The 19,496-nt window shown below is 47.7% G+C and overlaps 4 protein-coding genes across 4 annotated transcripts; all 4 read left to right on the top strand.

Annotated features, from left to right (window-relative positions):
* Nucleotides 1-786: 786 nt before the first annotated feature.
* Nucleotides 787-1,065, top strand: F5147DRAFT_545215 (uncharacterized protein; the record flags this gene model as incomplete). The annotated part of the gene is made up of 1 exon (XM_041430313.1): nucleotides 787-1,065. A coding segment is annotated over one exon (279 nt), but the record flags the coding sequence as incomplete, so codon positions are not given.
* A 4,958-nt stretch (nucleotides 1,066-6,023) lies between these two features.
* F5147DRAFT_542648 (uncharacterized protein) lies at nucleotides 6,024-6,523 on the top strand (the record flags this gene model as incomplete). The annotated part of the gene is made up of 3 exons (XM_041430271.1): nucleotides 6,024-6,185; nucleotides 6,247-6,360; nucleotides 6,413-6,523. Coding segments are annotated over 3 exons (387 nt in total), but the record flags the coding sequence as incomplete, so codon positions are not given.
* A 309-nt stretch (nucleotides 6,524-6,832) lies between these two features.
* On the top strand, nucleotides 6,833-7,468 carry F5147DRAFT_581007 (uncharacterized protein; the record flags this gene model as incomplete). The annotated part of the gene is made up of 1 exon (XM_041431583.1): nucleotides 6,833-7,468. A coding segment is annotated over one exon (636 nt), but the record flags the coding sequence as incomplete, so codon positions are not given.
* Nucleotides 7,469-9,910: 2,442 nt separating this feature from the next.
* F5147DRAFT_746813 (casein kinase I isoform delta) lies at nucleotides 9,911-11,010 on the top strand (the record flags this gene model as incomplete). The annotated part of the gene is made up of 4 exons (XM_041439885.1): nucleotides 9,911-9,980; nucleotides 10,044-10,315; nucleotides 10,369-10,846; nucleotides 10,877-11,010. The coding sequence occupies 4 exons, from the start codon at nucleotides 9,911-9,913 to the stop codon at nucleotides 11,008-11,010; spliced, it is 954 nt and encodes a 317-aa protein (XP_041290211.1).
* Between the last annotated feature and the right edge of the window lie 8,486 nt (nucleotides 11,011-19,496).

The raw sequence follows: 19,496 nt of genomic DNA, 5'->3' as shown, positions 1-19,496 counted from the left end.
GCTAGGTTGCTCCCACCTCGCAAGGATCCTTGCCGATGCATATCTCAATCCTGGTAATGACCTTTCCATGCATCCGGCGCTAGCGTTGATTTGAATTGGCTTAGTCACTATCAACTTCGATATGACGAGATATTCCGAAGTACTGCAAAAGCAGGAGAGAGGTGTTAACCCTGGACGTGAAGAATTTCTCCTCACCCGATACCCGCCAGATCGTGAGATTATCCTGGAGCGTCCTGCAGTTGTCCTTGACAAATTTGGTCTTATCGTGCTATGGTACCTCCCCGGAGCAATTGATGCTGCCATTCAGGTAGACTTGCACAACTCGCCGATGATCTCCGCTCACTGTTACAGAATGACATGCTTTCGGCGATGATGATGATGTCGGGCCCGCTGGGCAAGAATATCACCCGTGGTACATCGCCGAAGGACACATGGTGTACGCATGAATCCAATTTTCAAATCAGCGAACATGGCCTTACCTCAGGGTGCATAAATCTATCGCCGGGGTGGTTCCTGCAAGCTCATCTGGTGCATTGACTTTTTGGAACAGAATATTCTTGCCTGATTTCTTCATAGGCTCCACAGTTTCAGCCTGAAGTGTCGGCTACCCTTAAAAGCGACGATGGTGCGGCTTACTGTCGGGCAATGTGCAGACCGGCGGCCCTTGTTGCCGCTGCATTGAGAGTCATGCACTCCGGTCTCTATTGGTCATCATTGACAACACAACTGGGGCTTGGGGTTTGGGCAAGTACTCATCAAACACAGACCATGGGGACTCAGCTCAGAGAATGGGCATCTGTCTTTACCGTCGTCGCCGTTATGTGCAACCAGTATACTCCCTTGCACCGAGATGCTCTATCCCACGCTCAATGGTTTGACATAATGACCAGCGTCGGTGGTTATACATCGGCACAAATGAAGATGCCAAATATTGGCATTGAAATTGCCTATGATGCAGGTGTCATGGCTGGCACCTCGGGAAGAATTGTTAGGCATGGGGTTAACTGGATGAACGGCGATCGAGTTGGCTGGGTGTGGTACATGAGGGATGATATTCATGAATTTGTAGATGTACCTCGAGGTGATTATTCAAGGTACAAATCTGTAGTTACCGATGCGATGGAATTCACATAGAATTGGGGTATATATAGTACATTTGGGGATTTCTTCAAAGTCATTGATCCCTCAGTTCCATACATGCATCGGCGAACTTCTGGACCCATCTATAGATGTATCGGCAATTGTCAATGCCATTCGGCGCCATATCGCTGGTTTAAGTTTATCAGTGGATGTTGTGCAGCCCACTGGGCCTGCCTGTTAATCCCGTTAGCCAAGACTGGGCCCGTTCTGCTCGTTAGATGTGATATGGGCCCACCCCTGATTTAAGATGTTTCCCCTGGGCCTGTGTGCTGATTTGGCTTACCCGGGGTGGGCCCATTGCATCGACCTGGCGTCATTGGGCCCACCCGGCCACTGCTATACAGGGCGTAGGCCTGACGGTATACACTCCAGACACCTCCGTGCCCGTGCGTCTGCCTAATGTCCCTTGGGGTTTCATTATGATTATGCGGGCCCATGAGCTCCGAGATAGAGAGCTGGGCCCAGCGGTGTTCATGAATGTGGTGCTCCAGGCCCACCCATCCGCCACACATACGGGGCCTGGGCCTATTCAATTTCAGGAGACCCGATATGGGCTCCCTCGGGCACCTTATCGCCATGGCCCCAGCTCAGCCACATATAAAGAAGTATCTGCTTGGGCCCACCACTCCATACATCCCACCAACAATGAGCCCATTGCTTTATTCTGCCTACCGTGTGGGCCCACCAGCTGCATCAAAGCATATTGGTAGGACCCGCCGGACTACATCGCCGGTGCGCTGAGTGATCTCCGCCGGCCGTTGATTACTTTTGCACGTCCGGTAGTCCGCTACATACGCCGGTGGTCGTTGACCTTATGATCCACCATCATTTCATCACCACTACATTCGCCGGTGGTGGTATTTCCACTCACTGGTTTACTTTTACATTCGCCAGAATGCCTCATTTTTTTGGCCGCTGGCAATTCATCGGCGCCAGTATTCCAGCCATCTCGGAAACTCATGGGCCCACTTGGAATTGTTGAATCATCCCTGTTCCTCATTACTGCGAGCCCAGCTGTAAACACAGTCTACTTCATCCAGACCCCTGTCAGCCCACTGCAATGTTTCGAAGAATATTGGCAGTGGGCCTGCCCATAACAATATGGTACACAGCACTGCCGGGCCCACCCATGTACACCGACATACACTCATAAAGTGGGCCCATGGTGGGCTGGCCCATGTCACATGGAGAAAATGTCAAGGTGGGCTGGCCAGTAAGTAAGGTGATATGTCACTGTATTATGTGCATGAGTCCCCTGCCACCAGAACAGCCCTCTGCCACTGCACGGCTATAGACGATACTGGAGCCTCACCACCTCTATGACGATAGACGACGATAGATGATGATAGAAGATAAGCGGCAACTGCCGGCTTAGATAAGCGGTCTGGACCGCATATGACGACACATGACGACATAGGTCTAGAAGACCTATTTATGTTATCAAGATAGAAGGCAAGCCTCGTGTTGCCTCATGCACTGATAGAAGGATGCCTCATGGATCCTATCTACGATAGAAGCCCGCCTCATGGACGCTATCTCTGACTCATGTAGATAAGCAGATTAGAACCCAGCTTTAGGCTGAGCTTAGATATGAAGATTAGCCTTATATAAGGTCGAAGATTAAAGTAGACGTTCCTTACTTTAATCTTACTAGGTTTACCCTTGAACTCCTTGTCCCGCTAAAGCTACCTGCTTGACATCGACTCGTACCTTCAGTGACGCCTCTCACTGTCTGTAAACCGCTATCATCTCAGCGTAACCCCTCGTTAAACCACCACAAGCTACATTCAAGTATGCAACCTTTGCTTGTCTGTAAAGGCCGACGACTCTCAGCACTCGGTACCACTGTCGTGGTTGTCGCTGTTTAGATCATCCTAGTCACACACGACCGTGTGTCGTAACAGGCGGGACCCTGCATGGGCGCACCACTGCTGACTTCCCCTGGAAAACACTCCCCAAAGAATTAGCTCATCTTGGGTATGTCCTTGTTAATTACCCTGAAGAGACTTTGATGCCCAGCGAGCTGTGACCAACTCTCTCTCAAAGCAAAGGCATCCATGACCTGACCCAACAACATTGCGTCAATCTTGTCAATTGTCTCAAGGCAGGCACCCTCACCATCCGAGCAGTTACAAGTGATGCTGCCCATACACGGCTCACCACCTCCAAAGACCCTGTTGTCATTGGGGACACCCCCTTGGCTTGCTCCACGCACTCCCGTGGGCGATGTGTTTTCGCTGATGGCCGCATTGACCGAAAAGGTCTTCCCCATTGTCATGTCCCTTCTTCTTCACCCGCCTCTTCTATCCAAGATCAGCCTCACTTACACACCTCTTCTTGTCATGCCCAAGTCATTGTGGAAATCACGCGGCCGCCACCTCGGCCAGCTTCTCGAGCACTCCACAAACCATCTACTACCTCTGCAAGAGATCTTATCCCAGCCATCGCTTCTATCCAGGGAGAATCCAGCTCTGAAGATGTTAGTACTAACGATGAAGATGATTATGAGGACAAGGATTCCCAAGTTAGTGAGACTGTTGTTCGTCCTGCGAAACACCTTAGACATCGGTAATACTAAACGTAAATAGTATATGTATGTAGCTCAAGAAAATCAGTGCTTGAGCTTCTGATCTAATTTTGTCCTCCCATTGACATGAAGTAAAGTTTCAGCATCATTATTTTCTCAATGCAATATTTAGTAACGAAAGTTCTTTCATTCAGAGCTCTCCGGAGCCTCTAAGAGGCCCACATTTCGCCCTCTACACCCTCCTCACCACTCTTGGGCCCTCATAATGTCTTGTACGTTGATTTTTGCTTGTGTATTTTTGCCTGTTGTCAACGTGATCTTTAGTAATCAATTTACTCTCATTCTGAGCCCTTGCTGAAGCCTCCAAAAGGCCTACAATTCGCCCTCTACACCCTCCTCAGCCAATACTCTTGGATCTTTGTAATATCCTGTACATTTATTTGTACTTCTATATTTCTGCTCGTTGCCAACGTGATGTTTAGTAATCAATTCTGAGTCCTCTCTGGAGGCTCCAAAAGGCCTAGAATTCGCCTTCTACACCCTCCTCAGCTACCACTCTCGAACCATTGTGATGTCTCATACATTTATTTTCGCTTCTGCCCATTGTTCTAACTTGTTTGGTCTGAATAAAATTAAAATCAGGCCGCTCATAAGTATCAGGCTTCATGCGGGTGCTTCATGCCCTGTTTTTTTTTTCACCCACCTTCCGGATTCCCAGTCGCTTACCTAGTGTTTTGTGCATCCATTCAAAATTTTGCCCTCTCAACCAGGTAAGCAATGCCCTCTCAGTTCTCATTTGCACGAGGCCTATACTTACGATGCACTTGAATATCAGTCTAACTTGTGTTACTTGCATTAGTAATATGTTCTTGTGTACTATTGGTGAGCAACAACTTCATGGTCATGTTGACCTCAGCTTATGTGCATCTACTTTTCGTAGATCACCTACTCATTTGGATCAGCAAGTCAGGTAAGTGTTTTCTTCATTACATGTCATTTTTTCTGATCTTGTGCGAAGGCCATGATGCTTAATCTATCAGATTACTACTCTGACCCTCCCGACGACCAGGTGTCCTCACCTCCCCCATACCTTCCTGCATCATCGCCTGCTACTATGGGTTCTGGATATACGCAGGAAGAATATGCGCAGGAAGAATATCTTCGGGAACAGTTTGGAGGTGGTCGATATAGGGATATGCCAACAGAACTCACTCCATCAAGACTGCATAGCACCATCAAGCCAACATCGCGGGATGTTGGTATTGCAAGGGATGCTGCTATTCGACGTCAAGCAGCTTGCGCCTCCAGTGACCAGACTGCTAATGGCTTTGTTGCTAGTAAGTCTTCATCAAAAACTTTTCTGCCATACTTCTGACCTTACTTTTGCTACTAGATTCCATTCACTCTGCTGAAAATAGCTGTCACAATACTCCTTTGGTTGAGGATGCACCTGTGCAGTGTTCTGTGCAGGTGCAAGATCTATTTGCCAACACTTTGGCACCCACTGGCCAGCAGCCAGCTATGCCTCAAAATACAGACGTATTCCACCAGCAGCCCCAGTATAGCGCTCCAAATTCAGACTCCATGGCTCTGTACAACCTCACGATACCGTCCAGAGCCCGGCCTTTGTGGTCTGTGCCGTCACCTCTGATGCAACACGAGGCTCCCAGCACCTCTCCCAGCCCTCTGGCTTCCTATTCTCAGTTACCAACATCGCCTCTTCTCATGCCTGCACTTGCAGGTCCAAGCTCTCAGGGAGGTCTGCAACCTCAAGTGAAAAATGCCGTGAATATGTGTGGGCCGGATGGGCCCTGGAATTTTTCATCCATAGTGCCAGTAAACTCCTTGCCAGCTCAAGGAGCTGTGCCAAGAACACATATTATCCCGCCAACTCCCATCAAGCCTGCAGAACTTTTGGCTCTGTCTGCTGCCAGTGGGTCAGGTCAGCATGCAGTCACATTCAGTACATCAACCACTGGAGGATCTCATATCGAGTCTGATTTCACAATGGACGATGATGGTGCACCTGTTGGTGGTCGACATTCAGCAGAGACGAACTCCACACTTGATGAGGGTTTTGCTGTATTGGATACCATCGTCATTAACACTGCAAAAAATACGAACATGCCTTCCTACCAGGTAATCAATCTGTGGATGAAGAGTCGAGGTCGAGCAATCAACTCTACCACCTACTGGAACCTTTATGTGGGGTACTTCAAGGACCGCATGCGCCAGGAACTTGCAAGGCTCGGTGAAGATGCTCCTCCCCAGGATGGTTCAATGACACCTAGTAAGTGGTCCATTTATTCTGTGTGCTGTTTGCTCAATGCTGATCATTGATTTGATAGGTGCTGGTGTTTGTCGTCGGTGCTACGAGCTCTTCAAGAAAACCTACCCCGATTCTTATCAGGACATCCTCGATACCTACGAGGAACTCAACATGCTGTCCGATGCTCCTCAAACAATTGTGCAGCGCACGCAAACATTCCAGAAGCTCTACAGGAGGGTAGGAAGTATTGTGAGTGATCTCATTCTGATTTCATAATATTTTCTTGATGAGCTGGATGTTCTATTTGCAGCTTGATGGAGCTGCGGCCAGGCAAGGTTTTGAGGCCACTCTCATTATGTGTGGTAATATCGTCAATGAAGACTCATCACTCGGCCATGTTCACATGACACCCGGCACTGGTGGTGTAAGTGTTGCCCACCTTGAAATCTTCTCATATTTATTAATACCCTCCATAGTTCTTTGAGAAGCGCTGCCGAGCCAGTAATGATGCCATCATTGGGCATATGAAAGCCCATGTATACAACACTACCTCGCTTGCTGCCGTGGAACAGGCCTTCAAGGCCACCGAAGGCGATCGAGAGCAGGCACCAATAGAGGTCTTGGATGTGAGCTCATCTGAGGCAGGTGAAGAGAAAGATGCATTGAAGTCGCTCAAGGCTGGGCTAATCAAACAAGTTGGTTCATAGCACATCACATCTCACAGTGAGATTCTGACATTTTTTTCTTCAGCGGACCTTGGTGGCAAGTTCGCAGATAGACCCTTCCCGTGGATCTTGATGGCCAGTTCACTCGCAAATGATCATCTACGCATCGAGGGGTATCCCGTGCACTTGAGTTCGATGCCGGGAGAGTCTCACAATACTAATTCATGAAGTAAAGGTGTTGCAGGACTTACACAATGCGAGGTCAATGTGCTCGCTCATGCATTGAAGGCAAAGACAATCCGTGTTGTCAAAGTAACAAATGCTACCAAAGGTATGTGCCAATATTTTTGTGGGATTGCTTTAGCTCATAATGACTTGACAGCTGCTATCATAGCCTCCAAAGAGCCTGTCATCATTGGCAAGGCACCTCCTGTAGGCTCTCCCTTTCCAAACGCAAGGTGGATGTTTGTCAACGGAACTTTTGATTATAATGGCCCTCCACGCCTTCAATCCAGCTCTGCTGCAACCAGGAAGAAGAAGCCAAAGGTCGCCTCATCATCTCGCACCCAGGATGATGATGGAGATGTCGCATCCATGGACTCCACGACTACCATACGTCCCAAATCCAATTTACATCTCGATGTAGTTGTACCTCCATCACATCCCTTCAAGCTTGCGAAGTGCCCCCCTACCAAACCAGTGCCAACTCCAATACAGGTCTTATCCAGTCCAGATGGTGTCAACAAGCCTGGTGCTGACCATCCCCTCGACATTTCTGATGGCAAATCCCCCAGCAAGGACGATGCGGACCACAATGATTCATCACGCTCACGCAAGCAGAAGTTGCAGGCTAAAGGTGGTATATGAGCTATGAAGAAACATGTACGATCGATCGAGTTAGAGGAGAAGACAGTTGTTGAGAAGAAACCAAGTGTGAAGGCTGCAGGCAAGGTTCGTGCCAAGGGAGGGCGCTTGTATCCTCTCATTGTAGAATCCTCAGGGGATGAACAGCAACCATCTCCTGGAGCCATGCACCCTGAGACCTCCGAGGCTGTTGATCGTCCGCCCTCTACACAAGTCACGGAAGCACCTATTCTTTCAGTGGTGCCATCTTCCCCACTCAAATCAGATCATCATGTGGGTCCTACAGAAGATAATGGGCAGTCTGTCCATGTCCCAGATGTCCCTCTTCCGCTACCTCAAAATCCATCATGCGCACCAAAGTTGGAGGACACTCATCTCAGTCCCTCCCTTTCTGGCCATGATGCACCAGACCCTCATGATCGTGATCCTAATAGAGCACACTCACATGAGCCCCACGACAATCAGTATCCTCCCAATTGTGGTCACTCCAGGGAGCCTCATCATGTGAGTGACTTCCGCGACCTCCCACTCAATAATGCCTGTGACCTGCGCCTTCATCGAGACAACTCTCCTGCACTGCATTATGACCGTCGCTACCCCAGTGATGAGCAACATGGTGGGTACATGTACCACGAGGAGGCAGACCGGCAGGCATATGCCAGGCGACCACAACTCGGAGGTGACTACCCTTATCCAAGGGAGTATTCATATTATGGCGACCATGGTGAAACATACCCACCAGGATATGCATATCCTGCTCACCACGAGAGCACAGGCTATCATGATGCCACTGGGTATAGGCGACCGTACAATTGTGAGGCTCGATACCCAGATCGTGAGCTTCTTGATGATTGCATGCGTGGACCTCCCCTGCTAGACATGCGTGGAGAATACTTGTATCCAAGCGGTCGCGAGGGTCATGCTGGCTATGAGCGCACATATCAGCGTCAGCCTCCTCGAGCAAATGAAACTCGAGGGAGTCGGAGTCCCATTACCAATGTGTCGCTCACCCTGCCTGCAGCAGAGCAGGAAAAGCATGAAGGAGCAACCATGCCAAGGTAAATGCGAGGTGTCTCTCATGCTAGTATGAACTTTTTTGCTTCTTGGGCCTGGTCTTCCCCTTGTACCATAAGTCACTACTCGCCTTCCTGCCTATCATGGACGATCCATCTGTGTTGCTACATCTTGTTTGTGCTACTGTGCACCCTCTTTTATCTCCAATGGACCCTCTTGTACCTTGTGTCCTCTCATACCTTGCATCCTCTTGTACCTTGTGTCCTCTTGTACCTCTTGTACCTCTTATACCCCATCTAGCGCGTCCTCTCATATCCTCTTGTTTTAGCACTATATGACACTTTCAAACCTATTTTTTTCATTGAGTGGCGTGCCAATGTGGGTGCTCAGAATATAGTGCTACAGATAAAATATTCATAAACCAAATTGCATTGTGAATGTAAGAACATGAATACGAGGTGGCAACATATTGAAAGGGTAAGATCTCCATAAACATAACATTTGAAACATAAATAATGGGGAGGCACGCAAGCCTTGGGAGGAGGAGGACACCTCCCACAAACAAGGATACCTTGTAGAGGTGTGCAAGAGGTTGCACTGTGCACAACCCTCCCAGGGAGTTTGGTGAGAACCTCTCTGGGAAGGTAGGTCTCAGAGGCCCATGAGAGAATGAGAGAGCACATACTATTATTAGAGGGTGGGAGGGGGGGACTCGGAGACCAGTTTCCCATGACATGGAAACCGGGTCTGTCAGACCCGTGCAAACAGTAGGAAAGTGCTGCCAAGGGTGTAGAATTCTGCTTGCCAGTGGTGACATATTGAACCTTCTAGCTAAAGGTCGTGGCCTCGAGGCTTCCTTAGTATGCAGGCAATTGATTGCTGACACGAATGATTGAACATTTTAGTGCCAGTAACAGATCAATCTGGATAACATTGTTGCGTGATGATGTGTCATGTTCAACAAAGACTTGAGTCAGTGAGTTCTACTACTATCTAGCTTGTCACAAAGATATATAAAAGTGGCATTCCTTGAATCGATACTATATTCAGCACCACATGTTTCAATAATCACTTTACATTTAGGAATCATGAAAGGATTGTTGTCTCTTGCTCTCGTCACCATTAGTAGTGCCACGGCTCAGCTACGGCTGGCTCCGGCTCGGTATTTACCAGTTTGCGAGAAGTACGGCGATACCCATTAGCCAAACCACCGGTCACTGACTTGATCCAATGTATTAGCCATGTGAACCAGCTACAACTTTCTTAAGCCAAAAATTTATGAACCGTGGCTTGAACCGCTTTAAGCCAGCTCAAACCAGCTCAAGCCACATGGCAGTTGCATAGAAGGACAGCTTTTTTTGTTGCCTCCAGACTCCAGTGTTGTTGGTCGGATTCCCTTGATTTCTCTACTCGTGGGCTATTGTATACACTATGGATAAGGTTCCCATTCGAGTTGACAGAAGATTCAGGCTAGGAGACATTTTGGGATCCGGCTCATATGGTATGTTATTTACATATCACGATTACTGACTATATGTTGAATTCGACATTTGGACCTTATTAGCTGTCGTGTATCGCGCACAGAACATCATAAAGAATGATGCAGTTGCCATTAAACTTGAACCCATCACCCATTCATCATCTGTCCAGCATGAATACAACATTTTGAAACACCTTGAAGGTGGTGTTGGTATTCCTCATGCCCTCTGGTTTGGTAGGGAGTCGACATATCATGCTCTCATTCTCGATCTCCTTGGGCCATCCCTGCACAGTCTCTTCCTTTCTCACGGCCAAAAATTCAGCCTTGAGACTGTCATAAATCTAGGAGATCAGCTGGTCAGTCAGTGTGTGCTACTGTGTGGGTTGCATGTACTGACCCCTTTCCCCAGCTTTCACGTCTCGAATACGTTCACTCACACAATTATATTCATGGTGACATCAAACCACAGAACATTGTTCTGGGTCTTGGCGATATGAGGCACACCGCCTTCATTATTGATTTCGGTATCGTGAAGGAATTCTGGAATATGTCAACCAGTGTCCATATACCGTTTCGCCAAGGTCAATGTCTCACTGGCACTCCTGCGTTTGCATCAATCAACAATCACTTGGGAGTTGAACCAGGTCGTCGTGATGACCTCGAGTCACTTACGTACATGTTAATATACTTCTTGCAGGGCTCCCTTCCTTGGTTAACCAGTGACCAAGAGAAACTTTCCAGTTCTTCCATACTCGAGCGCAAAGTGAACACTACTATCGAAGATCTATGCCGTGGAATTCCTGTCGAATTTGCAACAATGCTCATTTACACGCACTCTCTCGCATTTTCAGAGGATCCCGACTACAATCACCTTTGTTCATTGCTTTGTACACTTCGTTCTACACTACCCGCACCAGCTGCGTGCTTGCTGGATATAAACCAGCCTGGTGTACCTATCACGCATTCCCCTTCCCCTCTATTCTTCGATAAGCCCTGTGTAATTGAGGCAGTGCCTCCATGCCTGCCGCTTCGCAGATCGACTCGTGTGTGAGTAGTCCATTTATCTTAGTACTTATGAACTAATGCGATTTTAAGTTTGCGTCCACAAAATGACTCCCTGTTGCATCATGCACCCACTTCAACTCCACGCCGGAAAAAAGCTAGATCATGATACTGTTGGATACCTGTAGCCTGTAGGGAGTAGTTTGTACATGTACTTTGTGATATAGTAGCATTCGCGGCACCTACAGTATCATTATTAATTTCTCACAACGAGCTTTGTGTCACACATATGACGTGGTGGATGCAATAGTCACTCGAACCGGATATATTGATATTTGCAAATTTCTTCCACTCCCACGCAGCGCCTCTTATCTTTCAACATCCCCTGCAGGCTGCAGGCTACAGCCTTGAAATAACCTTTGCCGCTCGCGAGGGACTCATCGTGACTTCCAGAACCATCATAATGGGTAATTCAGCCATACAACATAATGACACGACTTAGGAAGTGCTTATCGATGGAGATCCAGCTTTGATTCCATTGATCATTCAACTACACCTGAGGGTGAAGACGTGCTTGACTTCAAGCCTTTTGGCCCTCTGGAGTCTGGAGTTTCAAGTTGGAGTTGATTCTCTCCAGGTATGCACAATTGTGCGAAATTTTTTCACCCCCCACTGACTGCTGAATAGATTTGACCTGCCTGAAGCATGCATGAGTTGCAGAGTCTGCCTCATGACAATCACCCTTGAGGCTTTTCCATCAGGGTCTCAGGATCACTGCACATCGACATGTTCTGGGGTTTCCCCAGATACCATTATATATGTACGCCAATAATTCTGCTGTTGGATCATCTCCACTACCACCGCCATTAACATGCCCCCTCGACAGAAGAACACCCGGGCTACTGCCAGAGTTGCTGTTGTTGTTTCCACTGTTGTTCCCATTCCTCTCGCTCCTGTTGTTACTGCTCCCATCTCTCCCGCGCCTGTCACTGTCCCCGTCCCTCCCACTGCCAGTCCTGGTCCAACTGCTGCTGCAGCGAATGCGAATATCCTTCGTAACCCTCAAAGGCATCGTCAGCTTCCTGCTCGATTTCGAGACAATGATGCAGATGAAGGGGAATCCTTCCACCTTGAGAATGTCTCTGGGGATGAGGGGGACGAAATTGTCAACTCACCTGCACCTGCAGTAGGCCTGCTGCAGGCCATAGTCCATTGCAGACTGCAATGAATACCGCTACAACTGACCCTCTGGCCACTGGTGGCCGAGCAAAAGTGCCGAAATCCTCTGCCGATATTCATTTCTTCTTCAGACAGGACCCTATCACTCTTTTGAATATCTGCAAAGCCTGCGAGTGAGTATTGTGTTTGGTGTTATCGTTCTCTCTGACATCCTTCACCAGAGCAATCCATAATCTCGATGATACTCACTACATTATGTCATACCTTCCTAGCACAGGCACTTCAGCTTGTCGTGCACACGCCTTCGCTGACCATATCGACATTTACCTGGAGGAGGCAGAGTGTCAGCACTGGCATGTCCTCCATAAGTCATCATGTTTGAAGACATTTTTGGATGAAGGCTGGACGGTCGTGACCATGTGTCAAAGGCTGAAGGATCCAGCTTACACGTTAGACTCACTCGGTACTCCCCCTAGTCCTGGCTCACTCCCTGGAACTAGCCTGTCAGCTCCAGACGATGTATTGCCTGCGTTTAATCTGGACGAGATGCATAAACAAATCGTAAAATTCATTGTTGCCGACAATCAGGTGAGTCAATGTACACTTTCTACACGCTATGTTTATTAACTGTCTTCAGGCAATCAATATTATTGAATGTCTGGAATTTCGTCGTTTGATCCGTCTTTTGCGGCCATCGGTGAATGAGACCGATATATATCACCGTACCAAAGTTCGTGAGTTAGTCATCGACACTTTCCATGAATACTTCAATGCTTTGAAGAAGGACCTTGCGGTAAGCCTACAGTTGTCAAGAGCCTTACAAAATATCTTATATCTTTTAGGCTGCCCAGGGAAAGGTCTCATTCACATCTGACCTCTGGTCAGATTCTAACCTTCGCCCGTTCATGGCCGTCACTGCCCACTGGATCACTAAGGCCGAGCAGAGTTCAGTACTCGTTTTGAGGGCTGCATTAATAGGCTTCCATCATGTTCCAGGCAGTCACACAGGTGACTTGCTAGCAACAGTCATCTTGCACCTTCTTGATTGTGCCGCTGTGACTGAAAAGGTCAGTGTTTAATTTTACCATGTAACACACTCTGACTCTGTTTAGACTGGTCATTTTACCTTGGACAACACTGCCAACAATCAGGTTTCCATGCGAGAGCTTTCGCGAAAGCTGGAGTGTCACGAAATCGATTTTGACCCCATTGACTGCAGAATCCCTTGCTTCCCCCATATAATCAATATATGCGTGAAGCATATTATTGATGATTACCACAACACCGACTTTTTGCTCGTGGACGAACAATGGGCAATTGGCGATCGCGATCGCCCAATCATCAAGGCGGATTATCTCGAAGCAGTGACAGGGAAAGCTCTCAGCAGAGCTAGGGACCTTGTGCGCACAGTTCACACATCGGACCAGCGACGTAATTCGTTCAAGGACACCATCATCACAGGTAACGAGAAGAAGTGGTTCCAAAATGACCTGGGCGAGACACTACGCCTCCCTGTTGTCGAACTTCTGCTTGATGTGGTCACTCATTGGGATTCAGTTTACATCATGCTCAACCGATTACGAACCCTTCGCCAGGTAAGGCATTGCATATGAAATATTTGTTGTGAACTAATAGTTGCCCAGGCAATAGATTTATTCTTCAGTTCTCCCACTCAATGCACTATCAGCAAGTTCAAGTTGAGCCCAATGGAGTGGCAGTTCCTACAGGATTTCGAAGTAATCCTAGAGGTTAGTTTTAATATCTTCGAAACTCATGTTCCATCTTATCATTTTATATTAGGCACCCCACGCTGCCCAACAATGCATGTCGGGCGAACGCACTCCCATGCTGAGTGGTGCATATCTGGCATTCAAAACATTGATTGAGCGGTGGAAATCGTTGGCCAAACACGTCCCACACTGCAGCCCCCTTGTTCAGATAGGGCTGACTTGGGCTGACAAGTATGATGACAGGATGGGCGCCACAAATGTTTATGCAGTCACTATGTGTGAGTCCGGCATTTTTTAAAAATATTTGGTTGCTCATGAGTCACAATTGCATCTATAGTTGTTGATCCGGCGATCCGAATGTCATGGGTTCGGAGTCGTTGGGAGGAACAACCGGTTGAAGATGTGCAGAAATACATAATCAAGCTGGTACGTCTATCAAACCAACAACAACACAACTTTGAACTAATATTATCACACGCAGATGCATCAAAAGTGAGCCACAAACAACTCATCGTCTATCGAGTCTCCAGCTAATGAAATAGCACCTCGACAACAACCCCGCACGCTAGGCTCGCGCCTTTATGGACTTCCTGATATTGGCATCCTGCCATGTAACAACAGTGGCGCCCAAACAGTCGAACAAGAATTTGAGGCCTACACCACGGCTAATCTCAGCGTCAAGGGAACAGATATACTTGGATTCTGGATGGTGAGCGTCCCATATCTCTACAAATTAAATCTTTATTATTGACCATGAGATGTTCACCAGGTCTCGGAGAACTTATTTCCGACAATTTATGGCATTGCGATGGACTACCTCCCGATACAGGCCTCTGCTGTTCCGTGCGAGCGAGTATTTTCATCCGGTAGTGAGACCGACACGAAGAAACGTAATTGCATGAGCCCAGTCCTGATGGAGGCCCTGCAGGTGGTAAAGTTCCTCGTGAAAAAAGAACGACTCAACTTTACGAAAGGTTGGGCAGCGTCGCAAAAGGATATGGAGTATGAGGTGTTGGGCAAAGGAGGGGAAACTAATGATCTTTTGACAGTTTCCAGCAGCGGAATGACAGGTGATGTATGCGACACTCTCCTCAGAGCTATTGCAGAGGAGGAGTGTGATGATATTGACGATGCTCCTACTACCTACGACTTGTGATGTTTGCTTTCCCTGCTCAATTGTTGTGGATTTTGTTTCACTCCCTCTTTACACTGCTGTTACTTCTGTTTGCCTGGCATCTTGCAATGTTTCTTGTGTCATATTATGATTTCAATTGTGAACTGTTCTCTCTTCCTTGACTATCTTCATTTGGTCTTAGCGAGCCCTCACTTGTTTGTGCCCGTCTGCACTTGTGCGTGCCCATCTGCACTCGTCTGTGCGTATCTGCACTCGTTTGTGCTCGTCTGCATGTGTGCATGCCCATCTTCACTCATTTGTGCCTGTCTGTACTCATTTGTGCTCATCTGCACTTGTGCATCCCCATCTGTGCTCGTCTGTGCATGTCTGCACTCGTTTGCGAGAGGAAAATTCTAGACCACTAGTGGTACAGCTGCCAGTGTCATTGGGAATGAAGCATTCTGCTTCAAATATTTTTTGCGTCCTCCTTACATCAATTACAGCTCAAACTCTGGGCCGCCTCGGCCATCTGGTAGTCAAGGACATACTTCTGAAGATTCATCTTTAGTGATCATGGCCAACATAAAGAATGATTTCCTCAGCAGAATACCAGAGGTAAGTGACCTCATGTCGTTCACCATAGGCGTCTGACCTAAGGTTCGTTTGTCAGGCGAAATTCCAGCTGTAAGTGACCTCATGTTGTTCACTGCCGGCTGACCAGGAGGACCATTCAGTATTCCACCCTCGTTAATTGGGAATCCCCCCAAACTCAGCAGAATACCAGGGGTAAGTGATCTCATGTCGTTCACCATAGGCGTCTGACCTAAGGTTCGTTTGTCAGGCGAAATTCCGGCTGTAAGTGACCTCATGTTGTTCACTGCTGGCTGACCAGGAGGACCATTCACGGTGATGGATATAGTCCTTGGTGTGTTTTCATGGGTCCTGCCTCTTTCCCACTGATGCACAGCACATGGATCATGGATCACGGAGTCCTCCATGCACCGTTTCACCTACCTCCTAGGATGAAGGACACGGTGATGGATATTGTCCTTGGTGTGTTTTCATGGGTCCCGCCTCTTTCCCACTGATGCACAGCACATGGATCATGGATCGCAGAGTCCTCCATGCACCGTTTCACCTACCTCCTAGGATGAAGGACATGGTGATGGATATCATCCTTGGTGTGTTCCTCACCCTTGCTATCATTAGGCTTGCAACACATTGTAAGTGCCCTGTTTTATAGGCTCTTGCACCTGAACTGAAACGAAGCGCATCTGATTCATTTGTGTAGGTTCGGCATTCAACCCTGGTCAAAATGCACCCTCGAACGTGCTGGCCTAGGTCATTTCTAACTTGTAACATGAGACTCTTAATGTAGCCTAATTCATGGAAGAAACCATCCGAAGGTGAGCGCTTGTACATATTTAAAATGCGAGGGGTGACCGTGATAATGGTTCAGGTGCGTTTAGATGCGAGAACAGGACGCCAGCTGAAGGCGAGTCTAGGGAGGTATGTGTGGGAGCAGTCAGTCTTTGAGCCGTTTTATCTTTCCTTTGGCTCGGGGGGCGTGACGTCCCCGAAGGTGGACTGTTTCGTCATGTTCATTGCATTGTTGGCATCGTGCCGTGGTGGACTTTGCAATTCGGTGAAAAAATTGGTTCAGTGGGGCGTGGCCTGCGTATATTGTAGGTACCATCACCATCTAACTTCTACACCTCGTATCAGGTTCACTTGCTTGCCACGACTCCAATTGCACGACTGATGCAGACACGCGCCTTATTCGCAATGTTCATGTCTAGGAAGTGGTATGTCATCCTTGAACGTCACTAACAATGTTGAGCTGCAATCTCGATGTACCTCCCACTCTCAGTATGTGCGTGTTCACTTTCGCTTCCAGGCCAACCTGCAACTCATTCCTCCCACCCCCTCCAACCCAACCTCCTCAAAACCCCGCATGTTACAGTAACATGGCATGAGTCCCCTGCCAGCAGACAGCCCTCTGCCACCGCACGGCTATAGACGATACCGGAGTCTCACCAGCTCTATGACGATAGACGACGATAGATGATGATAGACGATAAGCGGCAACTGCTGGCTTAGATAAGCAGTCTGGACCACACATGATGACACATGACGACATAGGTCTAGAAGACCTATTTATGTTATCAAGATAGAAGGCAAGCCTCGTGTTGCCTCATGTACTGATAGAAGGGTACTGCATGGACCCTATTCATGATAGAAGCCCGCCTCATGGACGCTATCTCTGACTCATGTAGATAAGCAGATTAGAACCCGGCTTTAGGCTGAGCTTAGATACGAAGAGTAGCCTTATATAAGGTCGAAGATTAAAGTAGACGTTCCTTACTTTAATCTTACTAGGTTTACCCTTGAACTCCTTGTCCCACTAAAGCTACCTGCTCGACATTGACTCGTACCTTCAGTGACGCCTCTCACTGTCTGTAAACCCTGCTATCATCTCAGTGTAACCCCTCGTTAACCACCACGAGCTACGTTCGAGTACGCAACCTTTGCTTGTCTGTAAAGGCCGACGACTCTCAGCACTCGGTACCACTGTCGTGGTTGTCGCTGTTTAGATCATCCTAGTCGCACACGACCGTGTGTCGTAACACCGCGCCACCATTTCACTACTGGCCGTCCACGAACATTCGCTGCTGCCCCCACCTCCACTAATCCACTGTTCCGTGAAGCCCTTGCTGGCTGCCCTGCCCTCCATCTCTCCATTTTCGCCTCTCTGCAGGCATCCTGTATCCTGCAGGCACGTGTAAGACTGCAATATTTCTAATTCAACTTAGCATTCGAACTAACGGAGAAATCAGCTGTCACTCACATTGTCTTGGGGGCCCATTGCGATCATGTTTGGATATGTGATAGGTGATTTCAGACGTAGTGTAGTTGTTGTAGAATCGAATCTGATTGATAGCACACAGCACAGATCGTTACTTTTTCGTATGAATTTATTAATACATGTATTCTAATTTAGCACACAATGTTATTTATATATTCTAATTTTAAACTAAGTTTGAGCTGGCTTAAAGGCCTGGAAACACAGCTTCACTGACTGGACCGGGCCGTGCATTATGTAATACATAGCTAGATACATGGCTTGGCTAATTCCAGCTCCGCCCACGGCTAAAGCCGGTCACAAGCCAGAGCCGCAGCAACACTAGTCACCATCGCTCTCTTGCCGCAGATGACAGCGGCAGCACCCATTGTTTGTTACCTCAAGATGCGGTGTTTGGGTAATTTTTTAGACAAGAAGCCCGAGTAAAGTATGTCCCAACTTTTCTGTATTATGAGCATTGAAAGAATATGTCGTTAATTCAGGAGGCTTCTAAGGTAAATATCTAGTGCTACTCTTGTTTTTGAGTGCTCTGGTACTTACTTGCCCCATTAAATACATAGTTCCTTATAATGCCGAAGGTATGTCTTCAGTACAGTATTGATTTACGGAAATCATTCTGACCTACAGTGGTTAGAAGCATAAACATGTCACCAAGTCCAGTCGTCTGGGTCATCTAAAGTCTGGGACTTGCAGGATGAATGTTGACATGGTCCAATAGCTACCAAAGTTTGAAGATGTTTTTTTATTCGTGTATGGTAATGTATTGCGCTGGTCGACTCTTTCGCGGCAGCTCAAGTTGTACTGGACTCCAAAGTGCCAGCTTTGAAACTGCCACAGCGCTGAATGTAACGCCCCGTGCGTGACTTCGAACGCTAATTGACCCACCTGCGTCCACCATGTGTGATCCGAAAAACTTTAGTATCCCACTGGAGTGAGCCTTGAAGCATGATGGCTTGGGTGAGAGATTTCTCAATGTTTAAATCACAGGCAATGAGCGCCCCATGTTCGTCGTCACTTGCTATCAATTGTCCATGCATGTCTCACAATATAATATCATCAATGCATTCACGTCGCTCCACTGATGCTCCTCCAATAGAACACTATCCCTCATGTCCGATATTCCATGAGTCTGTGATCGTGCGTCACCCATCGAGAAAGGCACTCGAACTATGGGTGTAGTGTTTGCTGGTGACATCAAATAAATTGAACGAAATTAATTCCAACAGAAATTGGAAAAACAGTCAATTGGTGGGAGCTAAAGTAACAAAACATGTGTCTAGAGCTAGTAAAGTAAGTAGTCGAATTGAATTAGTCTAATGAGTGCTGGATTGCTCATGGCTGCGAAGGTATTGGAGACTGCAGTTGGGCGTGACTTGGGACAAGAAGATATTGGTGTATGCATGATTGGTACGAGAGGGTGCAGTTGGCAACAATGTCAGAGATGCTTGACACCTGAATTTTGTGGAGGGCAAAGGGGACGATGAACGGTATAGGTTCTGGGCATAGTTTGTCAGCGTGCCTCAGTGTTGACTCTCAGACACTCAGTTTTGCACTGGCAAATTGGTGACGAAAATCAGTACCTGTAAGAGAAGTCAGCAAAGGCAAGGATGGCAAAGTATACCACAATATGAACGGAAGAGTGCTTGTAT

The sequence above is a fragment of the Suillus discolor genome (genome assembly GCF_016758755.1).
Source record: "Suillus discolor strain FC423 chromosome Unknown F5147scaffold_47, whole genome shotgun sequence".
NCBI classification, from domain to species: domain Eukaryota; kingdom Fungi; phylum Basidiomycota; class Agaricomycetes; order Boletales; family Suillaceae; genus Suillus; species Suillus discolor.
The sequence above is the reverse complement of the archived record's forward strand: the minus strand, read 5'-3'. Positions and strand labels throughout refer to the sequence as shown.